The following is a 19678-nucleotide window of genomic DNA, read 5'->3' on the forward strand; positions in this document are numbered from 1 at the left end:
TGCTACTGCACACACGCACATAAGGTGTTTGATAAAATGCCTGACCCAGAAAAGCCAGGACGCTAAAACGCTGGTCACCCAACGTTTTAGCGCTTGGCCAATTTCTTACACGTTTAAGGCCAGGACGCTAAAACGCTCAGTGTGAACGTTTTAGCGCCCAAGCCCTGTTGCATGCATATTTAAAAGGGTCTACTCATGGGCATTGTGGGGGTGTTTGCTTGAATGTTTTGGAGCTAATTCCACCACTAATTCCATTCTAAATCTGGGAATTGGATCCACTAATTCAAATGCCATACTGACTCTTTATGTTGATTTTCAGGATTATGTCTACACCTCCCCCCAAGAAGTCTGGAAAGAAGAGGTCCAGGGAACCTCGGGCTTCTGCACCTACACCTCCACCTCCTATCTATGATGCACATTTTTAGAGGAGTGCTGGGCATGAGGCTCATTACACTGCTAAAACCTCTTCCAGACCATTCGTGAGGGAGAGGAAGTTCATCCTGGAGAAGGGTGAATATCCTGAGTTCCAGTCCCAGTTGGTAAAAAGGGACTGGGTTACTTTTGGTGAGATCTTGGTGGTCAGCAGCCCTAATATAGCAAGGGAATTCTTTGCTAATGCATATAATGGTGATCAGGGTGGTAAGAGGACTTTCACCAGCTGGGTGAGGGGCAAGAAAGTGAAATATGATGCCCACACCATACAGAAGCTTCTGAAGATCAGGCACTGTGATTATATTAACCATTCCAGCTGTGATTTCAAGAAGAACTGGCAGCAAATTGAAATACCACCTAGGAGACAGGACCCAGAATTTGAAACTTGGACCAAGATGGGGGCAGCTGAGCCTATTCTGCAGACCATAGCCAAGCCTGGTGAAACATGGGAGACGACCAAAGATAAGGTCAATCCTAAATTGTTGTGGTTGAGGCATCTAAATGGTAAGGCCCGAGTCTGGTTCCATTTTGTGGTTTTCAATGTCATGCCCTCTTCCAACCAGGCGGATGTAATTTTGATGAGAGTTATTTTACTCTATACCATCATGACTAAAGGGAAGGTGGAACTACCCATTCTTCTTCAAGACAGTATATATGATATGGCCCATTCTGATAGCAGCACTTCTGCTTTAGGTCACTGTTCTCTGATCCAGCTGCTGTGCCAGAAAGCTGGAGTGGATATAACTGATAATGGGGTGCTAACCAAATTGCATCCCCCAATTGATGAAAACCTGATCAGACAGCAGTTGAAGATTGGAGGAGAAGGGCCATCTGGATTGACACCTGGCAGGAAACCAATGACTGAGGAGGATTCTGAGCTTGAACAAAGGCTTAGATCCGGGGAGTAGTGGCTGGTTAACAATGACATTCGATTGGGTCATTTACGCTGCCGTCTCAAGTTCATACAGACGAGTCAGCACTCATTTCAGACTCATATGATCAAGATGCTGACTGATCTCTGTGAGGCCCAGGGTTTAGAGACAGCTGAATTCCAGCCTGCTAGTTATCCACATTCCGAGGAGGAGGATGCATTTGAGGCAGATGTCCGCACCTACTATGATACTCTGGCCACTGCGGGTGTGACTGCTGATACTGCTCCTCCTGCCTAGCCTACTGCTGCTGCTGCTTCTGCTCAGACTGCTGCTGATGCCACTGCTGATGATGATCAAATTGCTGGTGATACTTCTGTCATGGATGAGGACAGGGATGCAGATGCTGAGTACAACCCCTTACCTACTGATGACCCAGGATCTGATCTCCTATTTTCTGATGATGAGGAGTCGACTGATTAGATTTCTCTTGTTGTTTTTCCATTTGTTTCTATTTTCTGGTTTTATTTTGGTTAAGTACAATGAGATTCCCTGTTTTGATATATGCACATTTTGAAATAGTACTTATGCTATTTGATGATATGTGAATGTGTTTCAGTGTTCAACTGTTATTTCAGATTTAAATTAGTTGTTGTGGACAGCAATGTTTAAATCTGGGAATGGAGTGTGAATGAATGACATGCAAATATCATGGAGTCACACAGTTTGATGAGCCACAAACAGGGAAACATCTCAATCCTTTCTTTTAAGTTTCTTGTGTGATGTAGTTTAGGTAGTTGTGTATGTAGAGAAATTGGATTTTGAGTTAATATGATGTGAAATTCCATGAGGATTGGATGATCAAAGTTTTACATGATTGATCAAATTTTAGATACAATCTTGAATCTTTGCATGTGTCTAAAATGATATGATTGCATGCTCATTTTATGTGAAGAGTAGAGAGATTAGTTTTGATGTATATAGAGGTAGTCAAGCATGCACTCTGAACTGTGAGGAATTGAGCCTATACAGAAAATAAAATTTCAGAGAGCACTTCACTGTATGATTAACTCTAGAACTTGCTCTGTTTCTTGCTTGAAATGGTTCATGATTTGTAAGGTAGAGTTGATTGAGGCATTCTCTTTTGAACCAAATGTTCCCATTGCATGAAAACCTTGAGCCTAAGTTTGTTGTTGATAAAATCAAGAGCCTGCATCTATCCCAGTTTTCAGATTACATGTTTCAGATAAAGGGTTAATGGATGAAAGCTCTGTATAGAGAAAGGTGTTTCTGTAATGTATAAAAATGCAAAGTGTTGGAAATTTGGAGGAAAAGAAGAAGAAAAAGGGAAAAAGAAAGTAAAGGCACAAAGTGCTTGGTTGAGGAAAGGAAAAGAAAAGGAAACAAGGAAAAGGGGAAATTAAAAACACAAAGTGTTTGAAAGAAAAGGAGGAAGAAAGTTTAAGAAAAAGAAAAGTTGTAGAAAAGGTGGTGAAAAGAATGAATGAAAAGGAAGAAGAGAATGAGAAGGATTAAGGAGCACATAGATAAATTCAATTGTGATCCTCCTCTTATCTGAATCTGATTCATCTAATCTGAACCCTTCTGCAACATTAAATCCTACCTTTAGCCAAACCTCATGCCAAGACATTTCCCTCCTCCTATACAGAATCTTATTCCTAACCAAGCCATACCACCAAAGTCTCTTTTGATCTACTTTATGGATCAGTGTCACTGTGGAAAGTGAGAAGATGGGCAAGCTTATGGTAGTTTAAGTACAGTGAAGATTGAGTGATGAGTACATCCTTAAACACTAGAGTGCAAGAAAGTTTAATTCTCACAATTTTTGAGAAGTTCCTAGTAAGGGGGTGTTTTGTGTTGAAAGTATTTGTATTTCATCTTTACTGATCTGTTGAAAGTCATATGATGAAGTTGGGCAAGTCATGGGAAATGATAGATTGCTTGGTTGTAAGATTGTATCATGGAATGTTGATCTGTCATAATTCAAATCCATCCTCATAAGTTCCATTTGTAAGGAATCTCAAGTCCTTCTCTGTTTTTAAAGTTATTGCTGAGGACAACAATATTCAAATATGAGAATTGTGATAAACCCTTAGTTCATCAGGTTTTTCAGCATGAATTAGTATCAATTTGTGTGATTAAATGGTGGAAAAAGAGGTTAATATCCTAGAATGTCCTCAACTACAAGTTCAAGAAGCTTTATTGAAAATTTGTATTATACTTGTAGCAAAAGCAAGATTAAAAGGCAGCTGGGGAAAGGAAGAAGATTCTGAAGAAGAGAAAAATTCTAAGTGTTGAGCGCTAAAACGTTTATCCAGAACGTTTTAGCGCCCTGCTGCAGAAAGAAGCCAAAACTTGCTAGTGCTGAGCGCTAAAACGTCCACACAAAATGTTTTAGCGCGCTGCTGCAATCCGAGGACAAAATGTTGCTGGTCTTGGGCGCTAAAACTTCCTGATCAAGGGTTTTAGCGCCCTACTGTTAGAAAAATACTCTGGTCTCCAACGCTAAAACGTCCAAACCAAGTGTTTTAGCGTTGGAGTCAGTTGGAGACAGTTGAACTTTCACCGCACATGGACGCTAAAACGGTCATTCATGAACGTTTTAGCGTTCAAGATAGTTAAAAGCAGTTGAGCATCCGTCAAGCATGGACGCTAAAACGCTCACTCATGAACGTTTTAGCGCCCATGTTTGTTTTTCTGTTTGAATTTGTAAAACTATATAAGGCAAGGTCCTTCACATTTTTAGAATCTGGATTGTCTCTCTCTCTCTTACATCAGATTCTCTGATCTGACTTCTCTGTAAATTTCTTTAGGACTTAGTTCTTGTATTAGTTAGTTTCTTATGTAATTGTACTTAGAGATTGAAGATTCACTGCATGGTAATGGAGTTTGATCTTTCTTCTCTTGTGTATTCTTTAGTTATGTCTGAGTAGAGTCATTGTGGTCTGAATTCAATGGAACTTAATGACAATCTTACGTATGTTTGATTAATATGATGAAGTATTTTTCATGTGTTGATATGAGATTTTCTTATTCAATTCTTTCTACTAAGGAAGTAGTGTAGAACAGGAATGTTTACACTACTCCTATATTTGGCAATCTCATCATCAGGATTCTAGTACTCAAGGGATTGATGCTAGAGTTCTGATGTAATCTTAAGACTTTAGTGTTTAATGTATGAATTAAGAAAGGAATCACCAAGGGATTGGGGTTTCTGATTAATGTATCTATCAGGGTAGTAAGGGATTACATCTTGATGATAAGTAAAAGGTTGATTAACATCACATGAAAAAGAATTCATCATATGGTCAGTTTTTTACATGAGTTTATTGTTGAGGGAAGTTGTTTTCTGACTACTTGTTTTTATTAAATCTTAATTCAGATTTTAGCATTATATTCTGTTACTTCAAATCAATTTTCTGGTGACAAAACATTCATGATTTTTACAAACTTTTGTTTGATTCAAATTAGTTTTCTATGGTTAATTGGTGTTTGAATACAAATCTCTGTGGGAACGATCTTTACTCATCATTTTATTACTTGTACGACTAGTACACTTGCTAGATCCGCCATAGTATAATCATCAATAAAAGAGATAAACCACTTAGCACCATAAACATTAGGTACCTTGGAAGGCCCCCAAACATTAGTATGAATAATGGTAAAAAGTTCAACACTTTTTATTTCACTAGAAGGAAAGGATATGCGATGATGTTTTGCAAATTGACAGACATCACAATTAAAAGACTCAACAGACTGCGACACAAACAAAGACGGAAACATAGACTTAAGTAAATTAAAAGAATGATGACCCCAAACACTTATGACGAAGCCAAATAAGAGAATCTGAAGTAGACTGACGAGTTATCAAAGTCTGATCCCTGGTACCTTCTGTAGCAAAGTCTGGAACCAGATAATACAACTCACCCTGCTCCTTAGCAACTCCAATCGTCTTCCCGTGGTGAGATCCTGAAAAAAATAATGAGTAAGGAAAAAGATTATAGTGCAATTCAAATCTGTAGTAAACTTATGAGTAAAAAGAAGATTGGTAGAAAATTGGAGAACATGGAGAGCATTCTTGAGACACAAGGAGGGTTGGATTTTAAAGTTACCAGAACCTGCAACTAATGTGTGACACATCAGCTACAGCTATAATACGGATACCAACAATAGGATTATAAGAAAGAAAAAGGTCATTGCAGCAAGTTATATGATCAGTAGCACCAGAATTCACAATCCATGAAGTTTTAAAATCAATACAATAAGCAATAAAAGAATAAGTGCATAAGTGTCATAGCCGAAGTACCAATACCATAAGGCTTATTGAGAGATTCAAATACGGACCTAAGCCGTTCTAATTTCTCACGACAAATAGTAGTAAACTCACCAGGCATATGTGAGGTCTCATTCACAAGAGGAATGTCTGAAGGGGCCAAAAAAGATTAACCACGTGGGGATGACTTACCAAGCTTCTCCAGAACCTGCTGCCTCCCATGAAGACAGTAGCAAACCTCTTTTGTTTGACCTGGTCTTTTACAATAATTGCACCAACGCCCCTCTTTGTTGGGCTTAAAGGAAGAGGACCCCAGAGGTGACTTAAAGAAAGAAGACCCCTAAGGTGGCTTAGCCAAGATCATAGCAGACTCGTCAGTGGGCTTAGAATTATAAGGAGTTGAAGTAGTGACTTTAGATGAGATCATGACAGATCCTTCAGAGAACTTGGCATCCATCATAAAACTCTTACGACTTTCTTCACCCTGACAATATGAAAAACTTCAGAAAGAGAAGGTAATTTTTCCTTACCAAGGATTTGAACCCGAATAGGATCATATTCTAAATTGAGGCCACAAAGAAAGTCAAAGATATGATTTCGTTCAATAGAGCAGCCAGAGTGGCCGCATCCTTGCTGTACTCCATCTTCAAACTCTGATGCTGATTTAGCTCAGCCCATAATCCATTCATAATTCCATAATACTCTGTTAGAGAGAATGAGCCCTACTTGGTAGAAAAAATCTTATTCCTCAGATCATAGCAGGTGGCGGCATCTTGTTTCATTGAATAGGTCTGACGAAGAACATTCCAGATCTCAAGAGCAGTAGATAAGAACATGCAATATTGACTTACCTCATGAGCCATAGAGTTCCATAGCCACGTCATAATAAGAGAGTCTTAATCATCCCAATCAGCAAATTTTGGATCTGCTTTGACAGAAATAGGTCTTTCAAGATGAGCAATCGTACGACGCCCTTTGAGAATCGTACGAACTAGCTGAGACCACTGCAAATAATTTTTTCCATTAAGATGATAATTCTGTTGGAGAGCAGGCAGATCATTTGGAGTAAGAGAAGCCATAGAGGGTGTAACATATGTCTGATTGATCAAATTATCTTCAATGTCAGACATAAAGTTCGCTGAAAAGCTGTCCAATCAGAACAGTAAAGGTCCAACGTCGTCGGAATAGTAACAAGGAGACTAGAACAGTAACAAAGAGAAGGAAAAACGTTGTGGGAAGGTTGCAACAGAGTCAAAACCATAAGATAATCACAATCCAAACTCAGAAGAAGGAGGCGAGCTGATCTGTACTGGTCGCACGTGAAAGGGTGTCTCACGTGCCTCCATACACCTCTATTCCATGCGCGTGAGGGAGCATTAGAAGGAATCTCGAGGTGGGTCTTGGACATAGGAGGTCGCCTCGTCGTGGCGATCACAACCGTGGGTGGATCGTTGAAAAACTCTTCGGAGACGGTAGTCAACGATGGTGTTTCAACAATAACAGTGATCAGAGCGTCAAACGGTGGTCCTTTCATTTCAAAAGGTCCCCGGAAATATTTTTCAGTGGTAGCTAGTAGCGACGAGAGGCAAAATATAAAGGTTCTTTTTTAAAGGCGATAATGCGGAAGCAAAGCTCACAAAATCGAGAGCTCTGATACCAATTTGAAATGAAAGAATTGTATATTATTAAATTGTATAATATCTGTACAAAGATTCTCTATTTAAAGATATTAAAAAAAAAAAACTTAATCGACTAAGATCAAAGACACTTTTAGAGTATTCTAGCTAATACAAATAATAAGTAAATAATTACAACATTAATTCTAATATTTACAATAGTTTATAAATAAAAAAACCAGACTATAGCCAAGCGGTCAAACTTATATTAAGATATTTTATGAAAATAAAATAAAATATCAATAATCAATTATGCTGATAAATTTATCAATATTTATCAAAATTGTTTATTTGTAAAACAAATAACCAAAAACCCTAATAAAATAACTTTGTTCTAATCTAAAATAAATTAAAATGTTCAAATAACAAAATAGTAGAGAAATATCTTAAACTAAAAAACCTAAACTTAAAATCAACCCCAAAATTACTTTTACAACCACATAAAAACACGACGACTTTCACTGATGAGATCTTCAAGAAAATTTAAAAGGTATCTTACTGATTTACAACAATAACGTGCTAGTAAGATCTCGCTATATGAACATAATTACTAGCAAGGTTTACTCAGTTTTCAATCAGACACTGAAGGGAGGGGAGAATTAACTTACGGAAAGGCTTAACATGTTCAATCAGAGAGCAACCAAGAGGAGAGAGAACTCCGGACACGAGAACACGTTCAAACCAATTTAAACAACTTTCCTAACATGCTGAAATAAAAAGATACAAGTTTATTGAGAGACAACAACTATGAATAACTAATGAAATCAATGTTATTAAAACTGAACCGGTCATTGACCCAGTCGAGGTATTGGATCACTGAATCACTGATTCAATTAGTGAGTCACTGATTCCGCATGACCCGATAATTATATGCAATTTTATAATTTATATTAAAAAATTATAAATATAATCAAATATCTAAAAAAATTGAAAAAAATTTCAAATATTTTAATATAAAAAATAATAAATCACATACTATTATCCAATAAAAGATCAAACAAAAATATAATGATCGTGATACAATGCTTTAGGTTCAGAAAATGACATCTCTAACCATAAATCCAATCAAAATTTCCTGCATAACGCATAATGAAGATAATATTAATGTTGTAGGAACATAACTTATGTAAGTCAATAAGCAAAAAAAATATTCAAATATGTCCATTATATATATTTATTTTTTTTAAATTTGGAATTATTATTATTTTTTGAAACCAAGCCAGATCACCGATTAACCGATCAGGTCACCGGTTGTCATAAAAACCGACCGGATCGCACTGGTTCTGATACATGGCCAATCCATTGCTTTAACCGGTTCCCGGATCGACCTGGCCGGATGAGTCCGGTTTTCTTAACACTGAATGAAATACGATCATTCAAACTTTATAGAAACATCACAAGGTGGAAACATTCCACGAACCTTAAATACTCCTAATGCCACAGTAATCTCCAGAGACATGTTAGAAACTTGAAATCCTATACAAAACATGAGGACAATGGCTAAATTATATTTTTTGTTGGTATTTGATACACTGCAAGCATCTGGTAAATAAAAAAATAACTCACAGGAAAAGGTTACAAAACTTGGGGTTTCCCCCGCCAGACGATAAGTGCCACTTTAGACCTGAGCTTTACAGAAAGAACAATCCCTGGTTTGGCTCATGTTCTTTCAACTTCGCAGCTTTTTCAGTATGAGCGGATGAGTTAACAATACATGCCCAGATTCCTGAGTTCAGAACCACGTCTCTTCATAGCTCACCTTAGTAACATGAGCAACTATTATGGTGCCTGTCAACTCAAATTTACATTTACAAGATGAAAAGGTGAGAAATTAATAATGGGCCCTCTCATCATTTTCTAATTGCAAACCCTCAATGCCCTTGACTGTAGTTTCATAATTCTTGACATGAGAAGCATTTCTCCCAGATGATACTCCTCTCTTGGGATCTGAAGATCCAACTGGTGAACTTCTTTGCCCACTTGAAATTCTGTGGGCTGCTACAGGGCTAGCATCGGTAGTACGAGTACGAAGATCCGAATCAACAAATGCATCTCGGCTACTAGAAACAGCAACTCGCCTTGATGATCCACTTGACTGGCCCAAGATATTGGCACTTGATAACTGCATGATTAGAAGGTGCAAATATTGAGTTTGCAAGAGTAAAACTAGTGTTGGTAGAATATTTTGACATCACCATTACATTCATAATCAGTTGAGTTACAGAAGAACAACAATAATCTGAGTTTTGAAAAGGACCATTCACTCCAAACAACTCACCATAGCTTCCTTATCAACAGCAGAATCACTGGTGACTGGATTTTTCTGCTTTGAAATATTTACAGAATTTAAAATGGGCCCTGACATTCTTCTCCTTGAGGAATCCACTGAAACCAGACCAGGAGGTCGCCCTTCTTCCCCTCCTGTAAAAGATAGGGAGGAAAACATTGAAACAGAAAGCTCTGGAGATGACCAGATACCAATTAAACTTGGAAATAAAACAGAAAAGCTGGTAGAAAACCTATTACTGAGTAGCTGAAAAGCTATGTAGCACTGATACCGACACGCAACATGTGACACGATACCATACGATACTCCGACACGTCAATTCTAAAAAAATTTGAATTTCGACACGCTCGAACACGTTTTAATATCAAATAATGTTTTTAGTTTATATAGTTTACATTACATTTAATATTCGATAATTTAACAATAATATGAAACTAAACTGATAAAAAAAATTACGGAATAATTTTTTTTTTTTTCAGAATAATAAACCTGTAGCAAATAGCAAGCATAATAGATTACAGAAAAGGAACGAAAAAAAAAGTGTATTGATGCAAAAAATAAAAATGTATGAACAATAGTGAAGGAACATCCAAAAGTGAAAGTCCAGAAAATAAACCTGGAAGAGGGGAGGGGAGAGGGGGGGGGGGGGGGGGGTGTATGAAGTGTATTGTTACCAGCAACAGAAAATAATAAACCTGTAGCAACCAGCAAAGAAACCGAGGGCTCATCGCTTGGAGATGCAAATGAAAATAGGTTGTTGTCCTGTCGATGGGTTGTCATCTTGCAAAGTTGCAACTGCTGCGCTCATTCGCTCACCGTCGTAGTTGCAAGTATCACAGGCCGCCGCACCAATATTTGGCTTAGGGACTTAGGGTTTTGTTATTAGAGAGAAGAAAAATGAGTTGTCGATGTCTCTTTGGTCATGGGTTTTGTTAATTAGAGAGAAGGAAAAAAAAAAAAAAAAATGATTTTTAACTTCTTGTTAAATGTTTTTTAATTTTTTTAAAATTATTATTTTACATTTTAAAAATTATAATTTTATTACAAAAATGTCATTTGACCGTGTCGGACACGGTCAAATTGGTCAACCTGACAAAAATGTTGACCACGCGTCGAAGCGTGTCAGAGTCTCCAACACTAACACTTGTCAGTACTACATAGTTGAAAAGTAGAGACAATATCAGAGGAACAGCAACAAATAGGAGACAGCTAAAAAATAATTATTTTTGAAGAAATATTTAAATTGAGAAAATATGAGAAAGAAAAGTTTTGTTCACACCAATGACAGTAAGCTACATATAGCATGGGTTAGACTTGAATATACTAAGAAAAGCATACACTTAGGCATTATTTGACCAAACTTGAATGACAAAAAGAGAGAAAAAAACTACCTGTCTGTCTATCATCATTAGTCATAGGCGGCAGCATTCCAGAACTAGTTCCAGCACTAGGACCCTACAAAACAAGCATCTCAGAATTCTATCCATTTCTGATGACAAAGATCCTAAAGGAAAAAATTGGAAGAGAAAAGAAAACCACATACAAAGGCACGCGTTGGACGAGTAGCTAGCTGTGATTGCTGATATTTCAAGATGGTCCAATCAAACACATAATCAAACTGGAATCCTGTCCAAACCCCAATGCGATGAGCAAATACACTAAATGGTCCTTCATAGATTGTAAAGCAAATTATACCAGAAAACATACACATGAAAAACTTGAGGACTGAGACAAAAGGGATGCTTTATATATGAGAATAATTTCAAACCTTCACGAATAAATAGGTCACGGAATATTCTTTTGAGGTAAGCATAATCTGGCCTGTCATCAAACCTTAATGAGCGGCAGTAATGAAAGTAAGACGCAAATTCTGTTGGATAACCTCGACACAAGGCCTGGAATAAGCAATAAATTATATAGTGCACAGCATGCATTGAAGGAAGTGAATAATAACAGAAGTACACAACCCACCTCAATTGAGGTAGAAACCTTTTTTTCACTGATTTTCTCATACTTCTGTTTCTTGGTTCCTGCTTTAAGTCCTTGCCAAGGGAGGCTACATATAAAATGAAAATCAGGCCAAAGGCTTTCATCACAGTACTAGAAGAAAACAATGTGGAGTAGACAGCAATAATCACCTTCCTCTGAGGAAGTACATCAAGACATAACCAAGAGACTCTAAATCATCTCTTCGACTTTGCTCTATGTGCATTGATCATCAAAAAAGTACCGAGCAACATGTATCAGTTAGATAACACGACTAGACACACAATAAACAAATGCCAGGTAAGAATCATATTGTCAGACATACCAATGCCAAGGTGGGTATTCATGCTAGCATATCTCGCAGTTCCAGTCAAATTCTTATTTTCCCTACAGTTTTAATGATAAAATCAAAGTTATCAAATGCAGATTACGGCATGTCGCAGCCAACCCCAGAAAACGCTATAGGGCTATAGCGGGTTGCGGTTGTGAAAATAACGGAATAGATATATGATAAAAATAATGACAAAAAGAAACATTTTTTAAAGACAGAGATAGCAGAATTGACAGAGAGAGACGCAGATAGACTAAAAAACCCTTAAAAATTTTCTATTACATATTTAAATTTAGGTCAAAATTGACATTTTGCCTTTTGACAGCAATATGGCCGCGATTTGGCGGCATATGCGATAGCAATGGCCGCTATTGCGTTCCGGTGCGGCGCTGCGCAGTTTCTTGCGGCGAGGCACTGCAATGCCCATACGCCGCGGCTCGCAGCGCTATTGCGACGCAATTAACTACTATGGATAAAATAAATTACACGTCACATTCACAAAAACAAATTAATATTAAAAACAGCACCAGCCAAGTCCAGGTTATATAAAATCCCAGCTGAAATATGGATCCAATATCACTGACAAGAATTACAACCTGATCCTAGAACAAAAAAAAACTAGAATAAAAATGGAAATTCCAGAAAGCATTCTATGCATGGTGAAATTTAATACATTTCTCACCACCAACTCATCAGGGTAAATAAATGACTTCCGGAAAAGAAAATTAAACAATGGAATCAATGCAAAATAAAAACTTATCTACAAATTATAAAAGATTCAGAAAGAAGAAAAAGGGTCGGGGGAGGGAAGGGTGTTTATATAATATATATAAAATCCAAAGGGAAGGGCGTTTATATAATATATATATAACCCAAGTTTTGGAAACTTCGCCGACTCTGCATGCAAAAGAAGAATCGTAACTGAAGTAAAGGACATGAATTGAATTAATATTCTCAGGATTCTAGTAGATTATTCCATTATTAGGAGACAAAGTATTCTCTAGTATCACAAGTTACGATTGACCGTTGCGACGCGGTCTGTGGCAGCCGACCGCCGCACTGCAACGCACCTCCGGTATAGCGCACTGAAGCGCCGCTATAAACAAGTATGATCAAGTTACCACACAAATTCAGAATTGAGTCCTTTCGGGTGAGTTAACATGAATCTTATGTCGGAAAACTTGCAAGTCAAGATTCTATATCCTTTGATCTCTTCCCATCCCCTTGTTGATTTTCCTTCATCATACTCCTTATTACTGTTTCCATGTGTTGTTTACATACATACACTAGTAAAAACTATTTCAACGTCTGTTAGCAGCATCAAACAATATTCGCTCTCTTACCCAAGGTAGACACTAAAATTTCACTTATAAGATAGAGTTGATAAATAGGTAAACATAGCTGGTTTTAGAATCTGCCTTGGTGCAACAACCACCACCGTACAATATTCGCTCTCTTACCCAAGGTAGACGCTAAAATTTCACTTATAAGATAGAGTTGATAAATAGGTAAACATAGCTGGTTTTAGAATCTGCCTTGGTGCAACAACCACCACCATAGCCTTTTCCCACTAGATGTACAACAGCGACTACCAAAGCCTTATCCCACTAGATGAGGTTGGCTACATGAATAAAACAACATCATTGTGTTTTGTTCATTACCAATTCTTCGAGAGAATATTTAATTCTAGTTCGTTTTTCATTGTTTTACTTAAAGAGTCTTTCTTGATTTACCTCTATCTCTAATTATTGGGCTATCCTCTATCTGATTAACTCTTCTAACTAGGTTTCTAATTTCTATTGATCTTCTTCTCCCATGTCCAAATCATCTTACGCAAGATTCTACATCTTTTCATCAACAGATGCCACTAACTTTTTCTCTAACACATTCATTCCTTATTTTCGCCGACTCCAACTAGTTCGGGATAAAGGTGTTATTGATGTAGACGTTCATTCCCGATTTTATCCTTTCTTGTATGACCACTCATCCATTGGAATATTCTCATCTCTACAACCCTTATCTTATGCTTTTGCTGGCCATTTATCGCCCATCATTCAGTACCATAAAGCATCAAGCGTCTTATGACTGTCCAGAATAGTTATCCTGTAGCTTAAGAAAAACCTTTCTATCAGAAATAACAACTGAAGCACTCTTCCATTTCAACTAGCTAGCTTGAACCGTATGATTTAAACCTCCTCCTATTTCTCTATCACTTTGTATGATTAGAATCTATCTTGGTAATCACAGAAATATAGAGGAGGAGGAGGAGGAGGGGGGGGGGGGGAGGAGAATCTTATTTGATCAGTTTTTTAAGTCAAAACTAGTACCCAAAAAAAAAATCTTACACAAAGTTCATTTAAAAACTAATCAGTTTTTTAGTTAAAATAAAGATTTCCTAATTTTTGCATCCTCTCTCAATGTACTTTATTTTATATTTCAGAAAGGGATCACCAAGACTTACCCCCCCCCCCCCCCCCCCCCCCCCCCCCCAAAAAAAACAACAAAAAAAAAAAAAAAAATTGGAGTTAACCTGACTCTAATTACCTCAGAGGCAAGTTGGCTCCCCACGGTTTTTCCACAAGCTTCGACTCTTTGAGCCGGCTATGAAACTAATCTAAAGTGCGGGGCGGGTCAGAGATGAAGATATTTAAACCCCTCCCAAATAAAATTGATTTTGATATTAGACTAATTTAACCAAATTCAAAACAAAACTAAAAATTATTGAAACCAATTCAAATTCATATATACTTTAGACGAGGCAAGTTCTATTGCCCACCAATTTAATCATCCTACATTTACCTCCATTTTTGTACCGTTGGATTGTATCTAAATCAATGGCTTCCAAGCACATTGAATCCCATTACTTTGTTTAACTGAAGAGATAGAAAAAAGAGAGAGAAAGTAGTGGGATCCGGTGTGCATTGAAGCCATTTTTAGGTACAACCCAATGATGCAAAAGTGGTAGTAAAGGTAGAATGATTAAACTGGTAAGCAATATAACCTGACCCATTTAAGAAACTAGTTCAAACTTAAACAGCTCTGAACTTGTTTGAAGTTTCCCTCAAAACCCTGGTCCTTGTCACTGCCAGCCTCTGATTCCAAGTTTTGCAAATGCTAAAAGGCACAAAATCCAGCTAGAGGGCAGCATATGAATAGACTCAGTCAGAGCATCAACTTACTAGTTAAAGAGGGACCATGGGCAAGCATCTGAAAAAATAGCAGCCTACTAGAACATGATTGGTTTGTCTACTTGTAGCAAAACTGCCACTCAAAAGGTTTAATAACGCAAACTTGTAATTGTATTTACGAAAAATTATATGAATACACACACCTTCCCCCCTCGTGACGTGCATATACATTTCCTAATCTTTTCTCACATGAAGATGAAGATGAACATATCATGATAACTTGAAAATTTATAACTGCCATTGGATAGCAGCAGTTAAGATTAAGTCATACCAACTCCACTATTTCATTAAGGTCCAACAGCAGGAATAACCTATGTTACTAACACATTCACACAAACACTGAAACCTCGTACCTGTAAGGAATGTGTTGATGGGTTGAGCTATCTCTATATTTTTTCGCCAAGCCAAAATCAATACAGTAAACCTACGCGCAGATAAAAATGCATTAAATAACTTATATATTAACATACAATACATCAAAGAGCCCACATGTAAACAAGATTACCCACCTGGTTTGCCCGCCTTCCCAAGCCCATGAGGAAATTATCTGGTTTGATATCCCTATGTAGAAATGATTTTGAATGAACAAACTCAACACGATTGATCTAGCAAAAAAACAAAACACAAGTACAAATTTTTTTAAAAGGATTTAAAAAAATATTAATTGCTACAGCATTATACCAAAAGTTAATACCGGCGATAGGAATTGTAATTGTGTTTTTTTAATGATCAAAAGGGGCTAAATGCCCCGGAAGTGTTAATGGTTCATTAGTTAAGTAGTTACTTAGTTCTAATTAATTGTATAAATAGGACCTAGGGGGCCTAAATGAGTCATTAGTTCATTGTATCATTTGAATGAAATTGTTCATGTGAGCTTTATCTCCGTGACTCAAAGGAAGGGGAATTATTTTTGTATCATCGGGCCTACCATTTGATCAGCAAGCATGAGAACTGTCTTTAGTGACAGCTTTCTATTACAAAAGTTAAATAAATCTTCAAGACTAGGTCCCAGCAGGTCCATCACTAGAACATTGTAATCTCCCTCCACCCCAAACCATCTAACATTTGGAATTCCAGCTGCCAAGACCAAACTTGAGTTAGAACCATATATAAATTATAAATATGATCAACAATTAAAAGCTAGGGCTCCTTGCATAAAGGGAAAATGCTTTAAAAAAAATTGATAAGAGAATAGCCATTACTTCCTCCCTGGAGAATTCTGTACAACTTGGACTCGTACAGCAACTGAGGATGCTTTGTCTTGACATTTTCCTAATTTAAAAGTGCAGGGAGCCACAACGAACGGTAAGGAAATAAATAAAAAAGAATAAGAAAATCAGCTCTAGAGCTCTCAAAGACATCAAGAATCTAGCAAGTACCAAAGAGAAAAAAGGTCCAAAATGATCAGAAAAGTTCAAGTAGATGTCATACTAGGAATAATGTTAAGAAATACTAGGATGTTACTATATTTCAATAGTAAACCCTAGAAAAGCAGAGAAATTAGTAAAAAATTTGACATACGATTCACGTCGTAGACCTTTCTGTTTTTTAAGATTAAAGGATTCTCTTCCACAGACTTAACAATTGTGCCTAATCATCAAATGTTCCACAATCCACATCACCTACATTCTTTCTAGATAAAATGAATCCTTACAAAAATAGCAAATGAGGGAAAAAGAAGAAGAAGAAAATTCTTATGTCAATAAAGTTGGATATAAAAAGTTTAACTTGTACCCGATTACGGTTTTCAACCTTGAGGAAAAGACTCCATTTGTAGACCTCTTTAAAGTTTAATCTGTCTTAAAAGAAAATTGTTTCTTATTGACCATTGGATACAAAATTTCTTGGAGGTTAACTTTCACAAACAAATGAAGATTAATGACCAATTTATTTTCAACTAGAAAAACTAGTTACTTTGATGTTTACTTTCTATGCACAAGGTGGTAATTCTTGAAGTGATTAAAAAATAAATATATTAGAGAAACTCAGGTCACATGTTAAGAATAGTTTCTTTTTTTGGAAAAGAGAGTTTCCTATTTACAATAAGAAATAATCATGTCATTACTTCCAATACATTACCCGACCAAAGATTTTCAGAATAATGTATAAGAATCTTGAATGGACATGACTTAAAAGTAATACCATAAGCTACGTTTCAAGCTGTAACCAACCCCATCTACCAAATCTTTGGGAACTATCGGTTCATTACATTGACCACTTTCATTGATCTTGCGAAAAGCATGGTAGAAAGTTTAGTTAATATGCTTAGTGCTCTCATAAAGCAGATGCATAAGACATGAATAATCATTTTAAGGTAAGATAGTAAAGGAAAATTTTCATTATGAAATGAATGACACCTTTGTGACATATTAGAGTCATGCATGTCGAGGAAAGTAAAGTGCAATGCTGGTCATAATAATCTTATCATATTAAAAAAAAAAAAATCTACAATCTGAAACCACTCAATCATTAAAAAGAAATATTATTTCTTTATTTGAATAGATAACAATATGAATAGACGCTTGCTTTTGACAATCATCAGTCATAACGATGTCAGGAACAGTGCATCAATAAGAAGCATCTTCATTCCAATGCCTAAAAATTCACACTAGCCCACCTCATTTTTACATCTAAAAAGTATTGAAGTTAGATTCCAACTCGCTCTAAAAAGTTAAAACAAGCAAGACAATACTACAATGTTTAAGTTCTGCTTTTCAAACCTACTGCTTATAAGCAAAATTCTCACTCACACCATAATGGTTTTAATTAAAGCATCCCGTTCATCCTATTTACAGTTTTGCTTCAAATGTGTATTAAGAATTGGCAACTAAACAGTCAAAAATGTCTCTCAAGAGAATCCTTTAAGTTGCCACCACCCAGTCACCCTCCCAAAAAATAGGAAACAGCAATGAGCTCAGTGAAGACACAGTCACAGACACCAATAATAGAAGCACACACAATTCAATGACACATAAAGAACGCCAGGACAAAATGCAACCCGAACCCAAATTTCACAACCCATTGCAGAATCTGACTTCACATAAAACACCCTTTCCCAAAACAGTTTCAGATCATTCATAGCTTAACAACTGCCAACACAGAGGCTGATAAATTGTCCTCTCCTTCAGACTTCAACAAACAAATAAAGCAACAACAAAAACAAAAGTACTCAAATTCGAATATAATCTAAAACCCAATTGGTCAACAACACCACTTACTAGCTTAATCGCAACGTCTTCATTAGTTTGAATATTAGTACCTGCAGAACAACCAAAAAAAGAAAAAACCACGCTCATCATCATCAACAATAACAACACGCAAATTACAAAAAAAAAAAAAATTGAAAAAATTAAATTAAAATAAAATATAACAGAAAGAGAAAATAAAACAACCTAAATAGATCTCCCCAAACGAGCCGCTACCGATCTTCCGGCCAAGCCGAAATTTATTCCCAACGCGAGGTTCCATTAAAAATGATTAAGTTTTAAAAATTAAAAAAAAAAAAAAGCTAAATTTATTGAAACCCTAAGCTAACTAATCCCAACGCCTAATTGGAATAGAGGACAACATTTAATGCCAAAGCTCTCGAATCCAAGAAGCAGTATTCATCGATCGGATAAAGAGAGAGAGAGAGAGAAGCAGCTCCGACAGAAGAATATGAAACTGGAAAATGAAAAAAATAAAAAAATAAAAAGCGAAGAAAATAATTTAGATTAAAGTGTGAGATCTCGATTAAGAAGATAAAAGTGATTTTGTTTGAGGGTTAGGTTAAGAAAAATTGGAAATAGAAATGGAATTGGAGTACAGAAGTTGAAGCAAGAAGAAGCCAAAGAACACTCTTGTAACCGTCGGTTATTTTGAAGGAGAGAGTATTTATCATGTGATATCATAGATATGAGAAAACTTCAATGTACGGATGGTGCTTCCTTTTATCAAATTGGAAAAAAAAAAAAAAAAAAAAAAAAAAACTCCTTTGACCCCTATTTTTATTTTATAGATGTCGTTTCTTATTTTAAATGAAATAAAATTATATTATTTTAAATGAAAAAAGATATAAGTAATAAAATTAGGGATAGGATATTGTGACACCCAGTCAATCTCACCGTTAGATCGCTTATGTTGATCCAACGGTTATATTTATTTCCATCTTTGTATGGTCATGATTTCCCAAATTTAAAGTGAAAGCATTAAATATGAGAAATCATAACCATACAAAAGTAGAAATAAATATAAAATATTAAATTTAGGAAATCATGACCATACAAAGATAGAAATAAATATAACCGTTGGATCAACATAAACGATCTAACGGTGAGATTGACTGGGTGTCACATGGGTGTAACATAACTTGGGTGTCACAATATCCTATCCCATAAAATTATGGGAAAAAAATTTAAATTTTAAATAAAAAATATTAAATTATATTTTTTTCTCATGACATAATTATATATCCTTCAAAAGTATAAATATTTTTCTCTTTTTCTATATTTCACTATTTTTTTTAGAACAATTTTTTTATAGGAATAGTTACATTGATAACTTATTTTTATTTACAATTCTTACATCTTCAAGTATTTCAAAAAATATAAATACTTGAAAGTATATTCCCATGTCC

General features: G+C 36.1%; 1 protein-coding gene across 5 annotated transcripts; it reads right to left on the minus strand.

Moving 5' to 3' along the window:
• Nucleotides 1-8689: 8689 nt before the first annotated feature.
• On the minus strand, nt 8690-18925 carry LOC133293199 (casein kinase 1-like protein 12). Of its 5 annotated transcripts, XM_061491736.1 has the most exons (15): nt 18456-18925; nt 18282-18322; nt 16266-16335; nt 15992-16140; nt 15573-15668; nt 15417-15487; nt 11870-11931; nt 11697-11760; nt 11530-11614; nt 11327-11453; nt 11102-11184; nt 10947-11013; nt 9586-9692; nt 9333-9393; nt 8690-9269 (listed from the first exon to the last, which is right to left on the minus strand). In XM_061491736.1, the coding sequence occupies exons 1-15, from the start codon at nt 18529-18531 to the stop codon at nt 9103-9105; spliced, it is 1326 nt and encodes a 441-aa protein (XP_061347720.1). In that variant the 5' UTR covers nt 18532-18925; the 3' UTR covers nt 8690-9102. The 5 variants fall into 5 exon arrangements, with proteins under 5 accessions (XP_061347720.1, XP_061347719.1, XP_061347718.1 ...); XM_061491735.1 differs by having other exon boundaries at nt 8690-9393; nt 10950-11013; XM_061491734.1 differs by having other exon boundaries at nt 8690-9393; nt 9550-9689; nt 18456-18923.
• Between the last annotated feature and the right edge of the window lie 753 nt (nt 18926-19678).

This window comes from Gastrolobium bilobum, unplaced genomic scaffold (genome assembly GCF_033153095.1).
Source record: "Gastrolobium bilobum isolate Gb01-03AN ecotype WA unplaced genomic scaffold, APGP_CSIRO_Gbil_v1 utg6972, whole genome shotgun sequence".
Classification (NCBI taxonomy): Eukaryota; Viridiplantae; Streptophyta; class Magnoliopsida; order Fabales; family Fabaceae; genus Gastrolobium; species Gastrolobium bilobum.